The following is a 13,084-nucleotide window of genomic DNA, read 5'->3' as shown; positions in this document are numbered from 1 at the left end:
CTATTTACTATAAATGTTATTTAGGTTGTTTATAAAAATGAATATGACAGTTAAAATGCAGAAGAGCATTGTTTTTAGAGTGTCAAAAACCATCGTATGACTTTGAAAAATTGCATAATGTAAACCAAACGTCAGAACGTCATCAATCTTTAATACAATGTAGATAAATACATTATGAATTAATTAGTGTGTTTTCCAAATTTTATCCTCAACCAAAAAGTTTTTGTTATTAATAATCTAAATTAAATTTTTTTCAAAAACGGCAAATGCTAGACAATTTTTAAAAGCCTGTGCTATCAGTAAGTGTCTTAGTTATTGGAATATTCATATTGTTGCCTTATGCCTTATGTCTTAGTAGGACTCATCACGGCTGGCAGCGGCCATGGTACTGTAGATGAGTAAAATATCCTTACTTCACATGCTCCATTGTTCATATGTGATCGATGCTTTAAGCAGGATGGGAGTTGGTTCAATGCCGCCTCTAAGTTGACTAAATATCTGCCGGCCTCCAGCTTGTGATGTCCTATAGCAAAATGGGACTGTTGACCTAAACGATACAACTAAAATAGAAATAGGTACAATTTATATCATACTGCAGGCAGGCAAGAGATCAAAATCATACAAACATTAAGGGCAATAATTTATCTGTTTATGTTGAAATTGGATAAACACTACTTAAGATGCACAATATGACCTATTGTGAAATATATAGGTTGGTTCCACTGTGAACTGTTCCAGACAGAGTCTGCTGGCAGCTCGTAGAGAACTGAGAGGCAAAGAGGCTGTGGTCAGATCACAATCAATGGACAAAACTCTGCAAGAGAAGGCAGATAAGTACGCTCAGTTGGAGAAACTCATGGATCAACTTGAAAACAAGGTAGTGTCTGAGTAAAACTGTACAAAGGCTGGTGTGCTCAAACGTTTTTTTTTAGAGAGACAGAATTTGGCCAGCTTACCACTCAATAACAATATATATCTCATGCTTTTTTATTCAAGTCGTGATTCTCACATGAATGTCCATTAATAGTCAGTTTGTAATGTCACAGAAAGGAACGTCAGACTTCCAGTCGTGTGGTAGTTGGAGTTCTTCACATCAGTCGTCAAATCCATCTGCTCTACGGTTACAACATGCATCAGCTGTTTATCATCTTTCTAAGGTATATTGTCACACATGCATATAATTCAATCTTAAAGGGTTTTATAAAAAAAAAATAAAATAATGTAATTTGCAATAGTTTTTGTCAAATTTAGTGAATATTCATATTCTTGCATTAATTAATCTCACCTGTATCTACTGAAAAGTTGTCGATGTTACATCGAAATCATGTCAATAACATTGACAAAAAATCAAATTGTATTACTAAACTCGTAAATCATAATAGACTGTAATGTTATGTAGTTAAGTATTTTATTTTTTTCAGCTGAAAAAGTTGCATCAACAAACAAAAATGAGACATCCAGAGTTAAAAATGTGTAGCGGCAAGTTTGAAGATTTACTTCGGAGGATAGAGATTGCACTGGACGAAGAAAAAATATCCAAACATTTGAGGCCTTGTCACACTGATCAAGTATGTCAATGGTACTACAACTTAAACATTTTAGGGTACAAGGTGGGCCTTGGGGGGGTTAGCGATTTTGTAAATTTTAGAGCAAAATTGTGGGTTTAAAGGCGATTTGAGCATTTCAAATATCTTATTTCAATTTGTTACGGACCAAAGGGAAATGTAAGAACAGTTATTTATTGTAAAAAAAAAACTTTTATGAGAATTTTGGGGGGTGCTGGAGATCTTCAACACCTCTGGCCACGCCCTTGACAATCATCAAAGTTTCAGGTCAAAATTTATTTTGCATTTAGAATAAAAAATTTAATTTATAAATAGGTATCTTAATCTTATTTATAAATAAAATTTTCCTACAGGGGATACGTGCTGTTATATAGCTGGGTGGCTGATTGGCAAATAGTGCTCACTTGAGAATGGAAAAGTTGTGGGTTTGATTCTTGAGAAAATCCTTAGATTTAAATGGTTTTAAACGACCACAGAAAAAATACCTAACCCAGAACTAACAGTGCCATAAAAAAAAACGGCAATTATTTGGTATGTCTACAACGCGATATTATGTACTTTTTTGATGTCTACTTACAGTATTTTTCACGCTGAATCCAAAAATGCAATCAGTTTTTGTCGGAGAGATTCCTAAATGATCGTAAAACGAGGGTCAACATTACGAATCTAAGGTTCATTGAGCTATACTGATGGCAATATGGCGTGGTCTGGACGGGTCCGTATGTGGACTGAGGACTGAGTGAGGAGGAGAGCAAACAGCTGTTTGTACTCGATACTTAATGCGGAATGAAATCAATTCGTTTTGAAACCAGAGATAATCAGAATCAGTTCTTATTTAGGCATGTGAGGAAGGTAGGTCGGGTTTTATGCGGATTCGTGACTGTATTAAGTGTTTTGAAGTGAGGTTAGATTAGGAAGGTAAAGGTTAGGTTATTATGAACCGACTCATTAATTTATGCTACTTCCAGACTGTTTTTGCACAATTTAATAGTGGGTGAAACACAATGAAATAACGATTATCTATTAAATTGTGCAAAAACAGTCTGGAAGTAGCATAAATTAATGAGTCGGTTCATAATAACCTAACCTTTAACTTACCTAACCTAACCTTTAACTTACCTAATCTAACCTCACTTCAAAACACTTAATACAGTCACGAATCCGCATAAAGTCCGACCTATCTTCCTCACATGCCTTTTCTGACATGAAATACAATATAATAATTAATATTAAAGTTGGGTTGGGTTGGGTTAGGTTAGGTTAGATTAGATTAGGTTAGCAAAAATTAATATTAAAGTTGGGTTGGGTTAGGTTAGGTTAGATTAGATTAGGTTAGCTTAGGTTACGTTAGTTTAAAATATAATACATAGCTTATGCATTAAAGAAAATATTTTAACTTAACCAACCTACCTTGTTTAGTACTTTGGCCTATACAGCTTTGCTGCGGCCTTATAAAACGCGTGGAGTCGCTTGTTGTTCGGATTAGACATTAGACATTAGACATTATTTATTTGCACATAACATTCTTTTAGATGTGATAACATATAGAACAGGTGCATTGTCAAAATTGAGCCTAGACTAGAAAAATACAAAGTACAAAGTAACAGGAAAAATACCTAGCCAAATAATGTTAATACAGTACAGTAGTTAAGAAAATTAAAAACAAAAAATTAACTCAAGGGATGGTTATAAAATTCTTCTATTTTATAAAACGCACGTTCAAGGAGTCCATTTTTCAATGTTTCTTGAAACTTGTTTGAACTCATTATTTTATAATATACCGGTAGTTTATTATACATTTTTAAACCTGCATACAAAGGACTTTTTTCAAATAAGGTCAAACGGTGATTTGGTAATCTGAAAATTGTTTCGTTTCTTGTACTATAGTTGTGTGTGAATTTGAATGAATCCGGGAGGTTATTTTTTATATTGTGTATGTAGTTTAATAATTCAAATATGTATAGTCCTGTGAGTGTTTGGATTTTTAAATTTTGAAAATGTAATTTACAAGGACTTCTGGGGTGGGAATTAGTCATAATTCGGATGATTCTTTTCTGAAGTCTAAAAATAGTTTTTGCATCAGTTGCCTGTCCCCACAAAATCACACCATACCTCAAGCTACCAGATTCCGTTTTTTAAATTGGAACTCTGCCAGGTACCCGATGAAATGTTCCGACCTCACCCCGTATTTGGGGATGTGGTCTCTAACGTCTCTCCAACACCGCTCAATTCGGTTTGTATGAGCGCCCGTGACGGGATCAATAAAGTCAGTACTATGGTTCACAGTTAAATGTTGGAAGCCGTACTCCCGCAATCTGCTGTACGACTTCCAACAGTCAGTGATGATGGTGCTGCCAGGCAAAACCCAGCGGCGGATTAGTCGAATGAGTGTGCGTCTTGAGCGGTCAGGAACGGGAATTAAAAATGTTTTGGTCTAGCCTCTCTGCACTCCCCCAACACCCAGTTTCCCTTCACTCGCCTACCTCGATTGTACTTGCGTTTCCCGAATTTCGCTTCGTCAATCTCAACAATCTCACCTGGCCCGCCTAGTCTATCCGAATTTGTTACGCAATCGTCAATGTACACTTCTCGTATAAACGAATACCAATCTACAACAGTACTACTTGAGAGATTGAGATTTGTTTCAAGAAATGTTTGCCGGGGTGGGTCAAAAAAAGGTAATGATTAACTAATCGCCAAAGCGTAAGGATTTGTAATTTTGAATTGCCGAAAAAAGAGCCTACTCTGGAAGATCGCACCCAATGACACCTTTTCGCTTTTTTCTTGTTTATTGATACTTTATTCCAGCATCTAAATAGCCACTGATCGTTCACTTTAATGTTTGAATTACACGTTGGACAATTTGTCTCGTTTTTCAAAACCCCGTGCTTAATTAAAAAACTTTTAATTTCACTATTATCAAATACAACAGTTTCATAAAAATTCAGGTCACACGCATTGCAAATATCAGCCATTACTAATACCTAAATCGACAACAATAATTAAACTTACTTGATAATTAATTAGTTGTTAATACAGATGTTTAATCTAGATCTATTTCCTGGGCGCATTTTAGCGTAGTAATCCTTTAGTTGGTTGATTACAGTAATTCAGTGACAGTGGCAGTTGACAGTTGACATAGCCTAGTATCAATGCCGGTAGTGGTCGTGTTATTATCTGGGGACAAATCCTTGCATTTTACGAGGATAAGTTAAATTTATTGATGATTAGTGTTGATTTTATTAATATTTTATGTAAGTTATTGTTTTTGTGTTACTGTATTTCCGGAACGTCTTAGAAGTCCGTCTGCTTTTACTAATTGAATCGTTGTTAAATGTTATTAAGATTTTTGTTTTTGTATTGAATGGTAAATAACTAACAGCTGTTTCCACTCCACAATCCTTCCTCCCCTTTAAGTGTTAGTCGCCACTAGCACTTGGACTCATCCATACCATAAATAAGTTAATAAATCAACAAAACTGAAGCTTAATAGTAATTATTTAACTGTACGGTCATTTAGGAATCTCTCCGACAAAAACTGATTGCATTTTTGGATTCAGCGTGAAAAATACTGTAAGTAGACATAAAAAAAGTACATAATATCGCGTTGTAGACATACCAAATAATTACCAAAAAAACTTAGCGTTTGAATCTGCTAATTTCTATACCACAATCTAGGAGCGTTGGTTGGCTGGTTAGGCCAGGAGTGAGGCGGTAGGAGAGAAAATTGATGTCTCTAGACCGTTGCTATAAGCTGATCATATATATTCAAGTTAAATGTATACCTTAAAAAATCACAGTTACAGCAGCTTCTGGATTTTGGTGTAGACACCAGCAGATATACACCCAGCGTTTTTATGGCTCAGTGAGAGTTATGGGTTAGATCAAGGCCACACTAAAAAAACAGGCCGTAATGCTCGTCAAGCATGACGTCACGATAGAAGACGGCAATGACGTAATGTTTGCCGTTTGTGATCAGCTGCTTGTTTTAGTCTTTCCTTGGAAAATAAATAAATAAATACCTACGTCATTGCCGTCTTCTATCGTGACGTCATGCTTGACAAGCATTACGGCCTGTTTTTTTTAATTGTGGCCTTGGTTAGGTCTTTATTCAGTGAACTGGACTCAGCTGATTTCACTGGGCTTCAATGAATAATCCTGACCAAAGAAAAAACTAATCGTAGTCACTAACAAAGCTACACAGCACATTTTTTCCATTCCACACTCAACTTGCATTTATAGTCCAAACTGTTGTAATTTGCTTGTTTATGAAGAAAATTTGCTTGTTTGATCAAATTTCAAAAATGGATTTATTTCTTACAAAAGTATTAACATAAAAAAAAACTGTTTACCCTCACTGTTGCAGCAAACTAAAGTACTCGTTAAACTAATTCTATTTATATAGGGAACTAGCTGTAACCCGCGGGCTTTGCCCCGTTTAACTTCTTAATTTTCAAGATTATCTCGTTCGCATGGCTCAATCACGTCCTGGTTGAAGTTTGTTCGCTACGCTCACTCCCCTTTAGGTTGGAGCTCGTTCGCTACGCTCACTCACCTTTAGGTTGGAGCTCGTTCGCTGCGCTCACTTGCCTTCAGGTTAGCTCGTTCGCTACGCTAACTCGCCTCCAGGTTGAAGTTCGTTCGCTACGCTCACTCACCTTTTGGTTGCAAATTAGCTGTTGTCATAAATTATGTAAATGTAAAAGAAATAATAGTGCTGCACCCTGTTGGTAATCCTTGTAACTTTAATGCTATTGAACATCATAGAACAGAACCAACTTGTTTAATTGAAACAGCTGTTAAGATTCAATAATTCCATTTCTCATAAGGTTAACATGGGAAACTCCAGAGCCACTGGGGCGGAGCCCGAAAGGATTTTTGAAATAAGAATATGCCTATATGTTAATCGGGAATGTGAGCTATCATCATGCCAAATTTCAGCCCAATCCGACCAGTATTTTTTGCGTTCACTTGTCACAAACATACATCCATACATCCATACATCCAAACTTTCTCATTTATAATATTAGTAGGATAAATGTGATATTAATTTTTAAGGATACATTTTAGTGTCAATCCAGTTAGGCAAATGGAAATTCGCTTAGTCTGCAGGTTTGCTGCGGCGGGGCTATTTTATTTTACACTTTGATTATCCAATTACCAATTTTTTTAGGCAATTTTACTGTGTACAAAATGGCGAAAGAGTTATTAATTTATTACCTAAGGTATTCTTTATATAACAATTAGAGTAAAAGTCTGCATATTCGGTAAAATTGATTGCCGACAGAGGGTGTGCTGCAGGCAGCGCATTAATTCCTTTCCCAATGGGTTAACCAAACAATAGGCATATCTAAAAAAGTTCTTTTTATAGCAATGGCAAACAAGTATATTACGACAAACAGAAATTGTGTTTCTTTGTCCATCCTTGCGATATTGCAATTTAGAGATTTTTATGAAGACTGCAGACAGGGTAGGATTTTAGAGTAGAATCAGGCATCAATAATAGGTATGAAATCAATGATTATAAAATACTGTATTAGATTTGTACCGCGTGTAAGCGTAGATTTTCTGGGTAAAGACTACTTATTACAAAAAATTATTTAACACGTTCAGTGCTAGGGGCGGGAATTCACGCCCCGCGGTACGGGCACCACTGACGCGGGGCGGGAAATGTCGTCCTTCTCCAATGCCAACAACCTTGCTTCAATGTGAGCTCAGCCATTGCCAGGGAACGTTATAATCGTTGCCAGCCTGTAGCTTAGAATATAAGCTTCAGTCTGGTGTAGGTTGGTACTAAAATTTCTCGTAAAATCCTGTCTGGCAATGCTTTTGTCCTGGTTCCGGCAATTTTCTCTTTTCGAGCCACTTTACAAAGACACTGGCTACGGAGTGCTGCTACCTTTGGGTGTTTCAGTGAACTACGTCCACTCTCGGGCTAACGCAGCACAATCACCGCTGCTCTTTTTTTATTCGTCAGACTGAAATATTTGAATGCCAATTGCGTTCACCGATTCAGTTGCGCGGCGGGGCTTCGCCCGGGCCTCGCCGCCATTGGCGAGCGCCTGTTTGAAGGTACCTATGCCGCACTGAACGTGTTAATAGAATTAAATATATGCTATGTGGAGGTTTATGAATATAAATAAAAATTGCATTGAAAGTATATAGTCAAATTGCACAGTGACTATAAGTGTAGCCTAGATATTATTATTTTTATTTTTTATTTACCTATAAGCTTAATTTTTAGTTGTTTTTTGTACATGCGATAAAGTACTTGTCATCGTTTTGGAAAGTTTTATCTTGATGCATATTTTGAAGCAATCATTCAGTTATGCTGTAAACTCGACTGATAAATTTACTTTTCACACACCCATAAAACCCTAATTTAGGCCCTATGTTTTTTTTATAAAGAAACAATATTATGTTTAAGTACCTAGAAAATCTTAAAAAAGTTGATAACCTGTTACATTTCTAGATATTATCTAACCTCTTATAATCTACAGTTTATCAATTTGGAGGAAGAAACGCAGGCATTGGAAGATGAAGCGCAGCGTCTGTTGAGGAAACTCTCTACAAAAAATCACAAGACACATTGTTCTAATCCATCAACCTGTGGTAAATAAATCTTCTATCTATATATTTGATACAATAAGGTATTTCCGGTACTTTCCTGTTAAAGGGAACATTCATTATTATCGATCAGATTTCTTTCGATATATCGATATTCTATTTTTGATCCGATAATGAACGAGATGTCAGCTGACAACTACGATAAGTAAATATTGTTCAGTATCAACAAACAATTTAAAAATATTATATTGAAATGAAAATTTTCCAAGCTAACCTTACCTAACCAACCAAACTTGCTGTGAAATTTCCAAATTCCATTCCATATTACTCACATGCCTTTTCTGTTATCAAACGAAATTTTGAAATGATACAGCAACCCCAGCAAGTTTGGTTGGTTATGTTAGGTTAGTTTAGAACAGTTATACTTATTTATGTTTTGCCTAAACAAGATCAGTTGTCAATTTGTAATATAAATGTGTTTGAAGATATTAAAACAGAAGGTATGGATCGTAAAGGAAAAACAAAAATATCGATATATTGAAAGAAATCAGATCGATAATAATGAATGTTCCCTTTAACAGGAAAGTACCGTATTTCCCTGTCACATCCCTTTTCCAGCCATTCTACTTATACTTAACCAATTGTTACGATTGAGGTGTCATAATAAAGCTTATGATCTAGCGTGCCTGCGAATGGTAATTAAAAAGGAGATTTCCTTTATGAATCTCATGTTTAATTTATTTCTAAAGTCCATTTTCAAAGATCCAGTTAAATGCTGACCAAGTGTTTTTGTAACAGTTTTGAATATTAATTGTAATTTAACAGCTGTTCCTCCAGATGAATGTTTAACCAGTCAGATTGTAAATAAGACACTGAACAGTTATGTGCATTTTAAATAGGCTACTTTTTTTTACAACTGTAACCTGATTAAGGTAGTATGTAAAACCTAAGGGTATGTTTTATCTAAGGTAAAATCTATATCTATCTATACTATTATAAAGAAGAGGTGGTGTCTGTGTGTGTGTTTGTATGAGCTAATCTCAAAAACTACTGGTCGGATCGGGCTGAAATTTGGCATGATGATAGCTCACATTCCCGATTAACATATAGGCATATTTTTATCCCAAAAAATCCTTCGGGGCTCCGCCCCAGTGGCTCTGGAGTTTCCCATGTTAACCTTATGAGAAATGGAATTAATGAATCTTAACAGCTGTTTCAATTAAACAAGTTGGTTATGTTCTATGATGTTCAATAGCATTAAAAGTTACAAGGATTACCAACAGGGTGCAGCACTAGCACTATTATTTCTTTTACATTTATGACAACAGCAAAAGGTGAGTGAGCGTAGCGAACGAACTTCAACCTGGAGGCGAGTGAGCGTAGCGAACGAGCTAACCTGAAGGCAAGTGAGCGTAGCGAACGAGCTAACCTGAAGGCAAGTGAGCGCAGCGAACGAGCTCCAACCTAAAGGTGAGTGAGCGTAGCGAACGAACTTCAAAAAGAACCGAAATTTCTTAAACCATGTCCTCACTCATAACTGCTATAAGCATTTGATACTTATATGCCAACCCCGTACGAAGGACGGGTACTCTGCTAGTACTCTATATAATGTAGTGTTGTTGATCTAAAATCAACAAATTTATTGTAAACTAGCTGGCCCGACAGACGTCGTCCTGTCCTAATGTGGTTTTATGTCAATGCTCGTTCATTTTTAAGATGAGCTCCTTCGCATGGCTCAATCACGTCCTGGTTGAAGTTCGTTCGCTACACTCACTCCACCTTTGGGTGAGAGCTCGTTCGCTGCGCTCACTTGCCTTCAAGTTAGCTCGTTCGCTACGCTAACTCGCCTCCAGGTTGAAGTTCGTTCGCTACGCTCACTCACCTTTTGGTTGCAAATTAGCTGTTGTCATGAATAAAAAAAAAATAATAGTGCTGCACCCTGTTGGCAAACCTATTAACTTTTTAATGCTATTGAACATCACAGAATCAAACTGTTAATTCATTGCACTGGATGAATTTGTCCTTGGAAACAAGTTTTGGGCCCTAAACTGTGCAATTTGAGCACCGGTCCCCTCGTTTTGATTTATTTATTTTTTGGTGTACGTTTGATGACACGTAATTTACTGAGTTGTTTATTTACATCAGTACCGTACAGACCTCAGGGAACCTAGGGATTTTAACAATTTTCATTTGTACAGATAATTGATTGTCTAACAGATAAACACAATTAAAACCGTTCAAATTAACATACAGTTTAAACTTCCTATCCCTCACTACTATAGTACTTTGGTTTAAACACTTGTTTTACATGTTGTACGCTAAGTCTCGTCACTATTATATCTTTAACAACATCAAACAAAACTTCTATCATCATATTTTGGTATTTTCCAGGTTCTAAAATTGGACATAGCTCGTGCTACTGTTGTGGAGACACCAAAAGGAAATAGTTTGCAATATGGTTTCTGATAAGATAAATTTATGTAGTATCTAATAAAAAATCAATTATTTTCATAATAGGGTTGTGTTATAATTTGGCGTAACTGGAATAACCTTCATACCCAGGAATCAGGTTTATTGTTTCATTTCTCTTTTACTAGACTCATACTCCAGTTTCTTGGTTGGTGTATTGAACCAATAAATGGTTAATGAAGAATCATATGTGAATGTAACTGTGGTGAGCTGCAGCAGTAAACCTCGATTAACTGAAATAAGAATAATTTCAGATTACCCATTACATATTTTGGTTAATGAATGGATGGAATTTAGGCTATTTCAATTTAAAAATGTCTACAACAACTGTTCTTATGTTACTTTACTGTCATCTTGACCCGGGAGAGGACGCATAGCTGTCTAAATGACCGGGTTTGTACTTTTTGGTGCACAACACACCACATTCCAGGAATAACGTGATTTTTTGTTTGCTATCCTTCACTTCATCATTTTAGTCTACCGACAGCTTTTTGTCATGTACCGTACTGGTCGAAACCACCGTGTGCGTCTCCTCGTGGTTTAAATTAATGCTTATTTTTCTTTTAATTTTTGATTGGCTACAGTTTCAATTCCTACCTACCTATGTGCTATTTGCTGTGTACCTATGTGCTGAGCCACAAAGAAGTATTTATGTACCTCTCAGTGGCTAGACAGGGAATCTTGGAATCTAGCAAGTAAAGTAGTTTGAAGAATTGATAGTCCATCGTCGTGTTGAGAGAGACGAGGATGTTGAATGTTTAGTGAAGCTTGTAGGATATTTTCTAGGCACATTTTCAATGAACCATTGATGAGAGACACAAAAGTAAATTTATAATAAAGACGAATCTTAAAACTTAAAAGGAATTTTATCTTTACAAGACAATGATGACTTATAATAATTTATATATCTCAATTTTTTTAGTGAACTATTTTTTATAGATACAATATAGTTTGCCTCATAATGTATCACTAATCTACTCTTTAATAACCATTTAGACTCATTTTTCTTTTGTAAAAATAAATTTGAGTTTAAACAATTCATTTGTGGTCAAAACATCACAGTGAGACACTCTGTTTATCTTTTTTTTTTTGATATCTTCATTTATAGATACATGAAAAAACTTATGAGGCATTGTTAAGTTATATATGAAACGGTTTACTAAAAAGAAACAATTCAAGGTGTAGGCCTACAATTTTATTACAACTGTCCAATTTATGCTGTATCATCTAAAGCATTTTCAGAAGGTTGTAAATTAAATGTTTAACACCATTTACGGTTTTGAGCAATAAAAATTCAATACTTACTAAAATATGGCTAGTTGTACCAGGTCGAAAAGACCGTGTGCGTCTCCTCACGTTTTCAATTCAGTTCGACCTCTGCCGGGTTAACATCCACAGCAGTTACACAAAATATATTTCATAAACAGATACATGAAAAAACTTATGAGGCATTGTTAAGTTATATATGAAACGGTTTACTAAAAAGAAACAATTCAAGGTGTAGGCCTACAATTTTATTACAACTGTCCAATTTATGCTGTATCATCTAAAGCATTTTCAGAAGGTTGTAAATTAAATGTTTAACACCATTTACGGTTTTGAGCAATAAAAATTCAATACTTACTAAAATATGGCTAGTTGTACCAGGTCGAAAAGACCGTGTGCGTCTCCTCACGTTTTCAATTCAGTTCGACCTCTGCCGGGTTAACATCCACAGCAGTTACACAAAATATATTTCATAAACAGTAGGCCTAATTTAGTAATTGACATATTATTTACATCAGTTGATTGATTTTATCCCCAAGCAAGATTTAAGTTATATCTTATGTAAAAAATTATATGCACAGTACCTAATATTAAACAAGGTATATTAAACAAGGTCAGCCACGGCCACCTTTAACTACATGCCGCGGCCTGGTAGAATTGGCAACGTCGCAAGTGGGGTTGTTAAGTGACAGACATACCATAAGATAACATGGTAGACAGGTGACATCAGCTCATTAATTCGCACTTTATTGATTTAAACTTATGAACATAAATTTATTAAAATGTTGAAAATAAAACATACAGAATTGAAAACTGAAAAAATATGAATTAAATATCTATATCTGTACATTTTAAGCGGAGTCAATATTGTCATAGTCTAGTAACCAATCTTTCGTAAATACACAAATACCATTAGCTGCTTCCAAACAAAACAGCTGTTACAACCCCACTTGCGACGTTGCCACTTCGAAGGCCGCGGCCTGGAGTTAAAGGCGGCCGTGATTTCAGCATTATTCCTCACATGACCTAATTTCTCAGGCTAAAACCAATTGTTTGAGTCATTTATGGAATTATTACAAATTTGTTATAATAATTCAGTACCAAATTTTTGCTTAAGTTAGTTTATTAGGCCTACATGACTCACAAATAAGTATAAGTTACTTGTTACTTGAACTACTTATGTGATCTATTTTATGTTTCATATTCAATGATAAAAT

At 35.5% G+C, this 13,084-nt stretch overlaps 1 protein-coding gene across 1 annotated transcript in view; it reads left to right on the top strand.

Moving 5' to 3' along the window:
* Positions 1 to 10,631, top strand: part of LOC129005205 (uncharacterized) — a 37,597-nt gene extending 26,966 nt beyond the window's left edge. Inside the window, exons 17-21 of the mRNA XM_054434037.1 lie at positions 739 to 877; positions 1,047 to 1,157; positions 1,422 to 1,568; positions 8,066 to 8,177; positions 10,524 to 10,631. Coding sequence (XP_054290012.1) covers positions 739 to 877; positions 1,047 to 1,157; positions 1,422 to 1,568; positions 8,066 to 8,177; positions 10,524 to 10,579 — 565 coding nt within the window. The 3' untranslated portion in view covers positions 10,580 to 10,631. The remainder of the gene's footprint in view (positions 1 to 738; positions 878 to 1,046; positions 1,158 to 1,421; positions 1,569 to 8,065; positions 8,178 to 10,523) is intronic.
* Positions 10,632 to 13,084: the final 2,453 nt, after the last annotated feature.

The sequence above is a fragment of the Macrosteles quadrilineatus genome, unplaced genomic scaffold, assembly GCF_028750875.1.
Source record: "Macrosteles quadrilineatus isolate MER2022 unplaced genomic scaffold, UCM_ALF_1.0 Scaffold_17__1_contigs__length_3442018, whole genome shotgun sequence".
In the NCBI taxonomy this organism is placed as follows: Eukaryota; Metazoa; Arthropoda; class Insecta; order Hemiptera; family Cicadellidae; genus Macrosteles; species Macrosteles quadrilineatus.
This window is presented reverse-complemented; position numbering and strand designations above follow the sequence as displayed.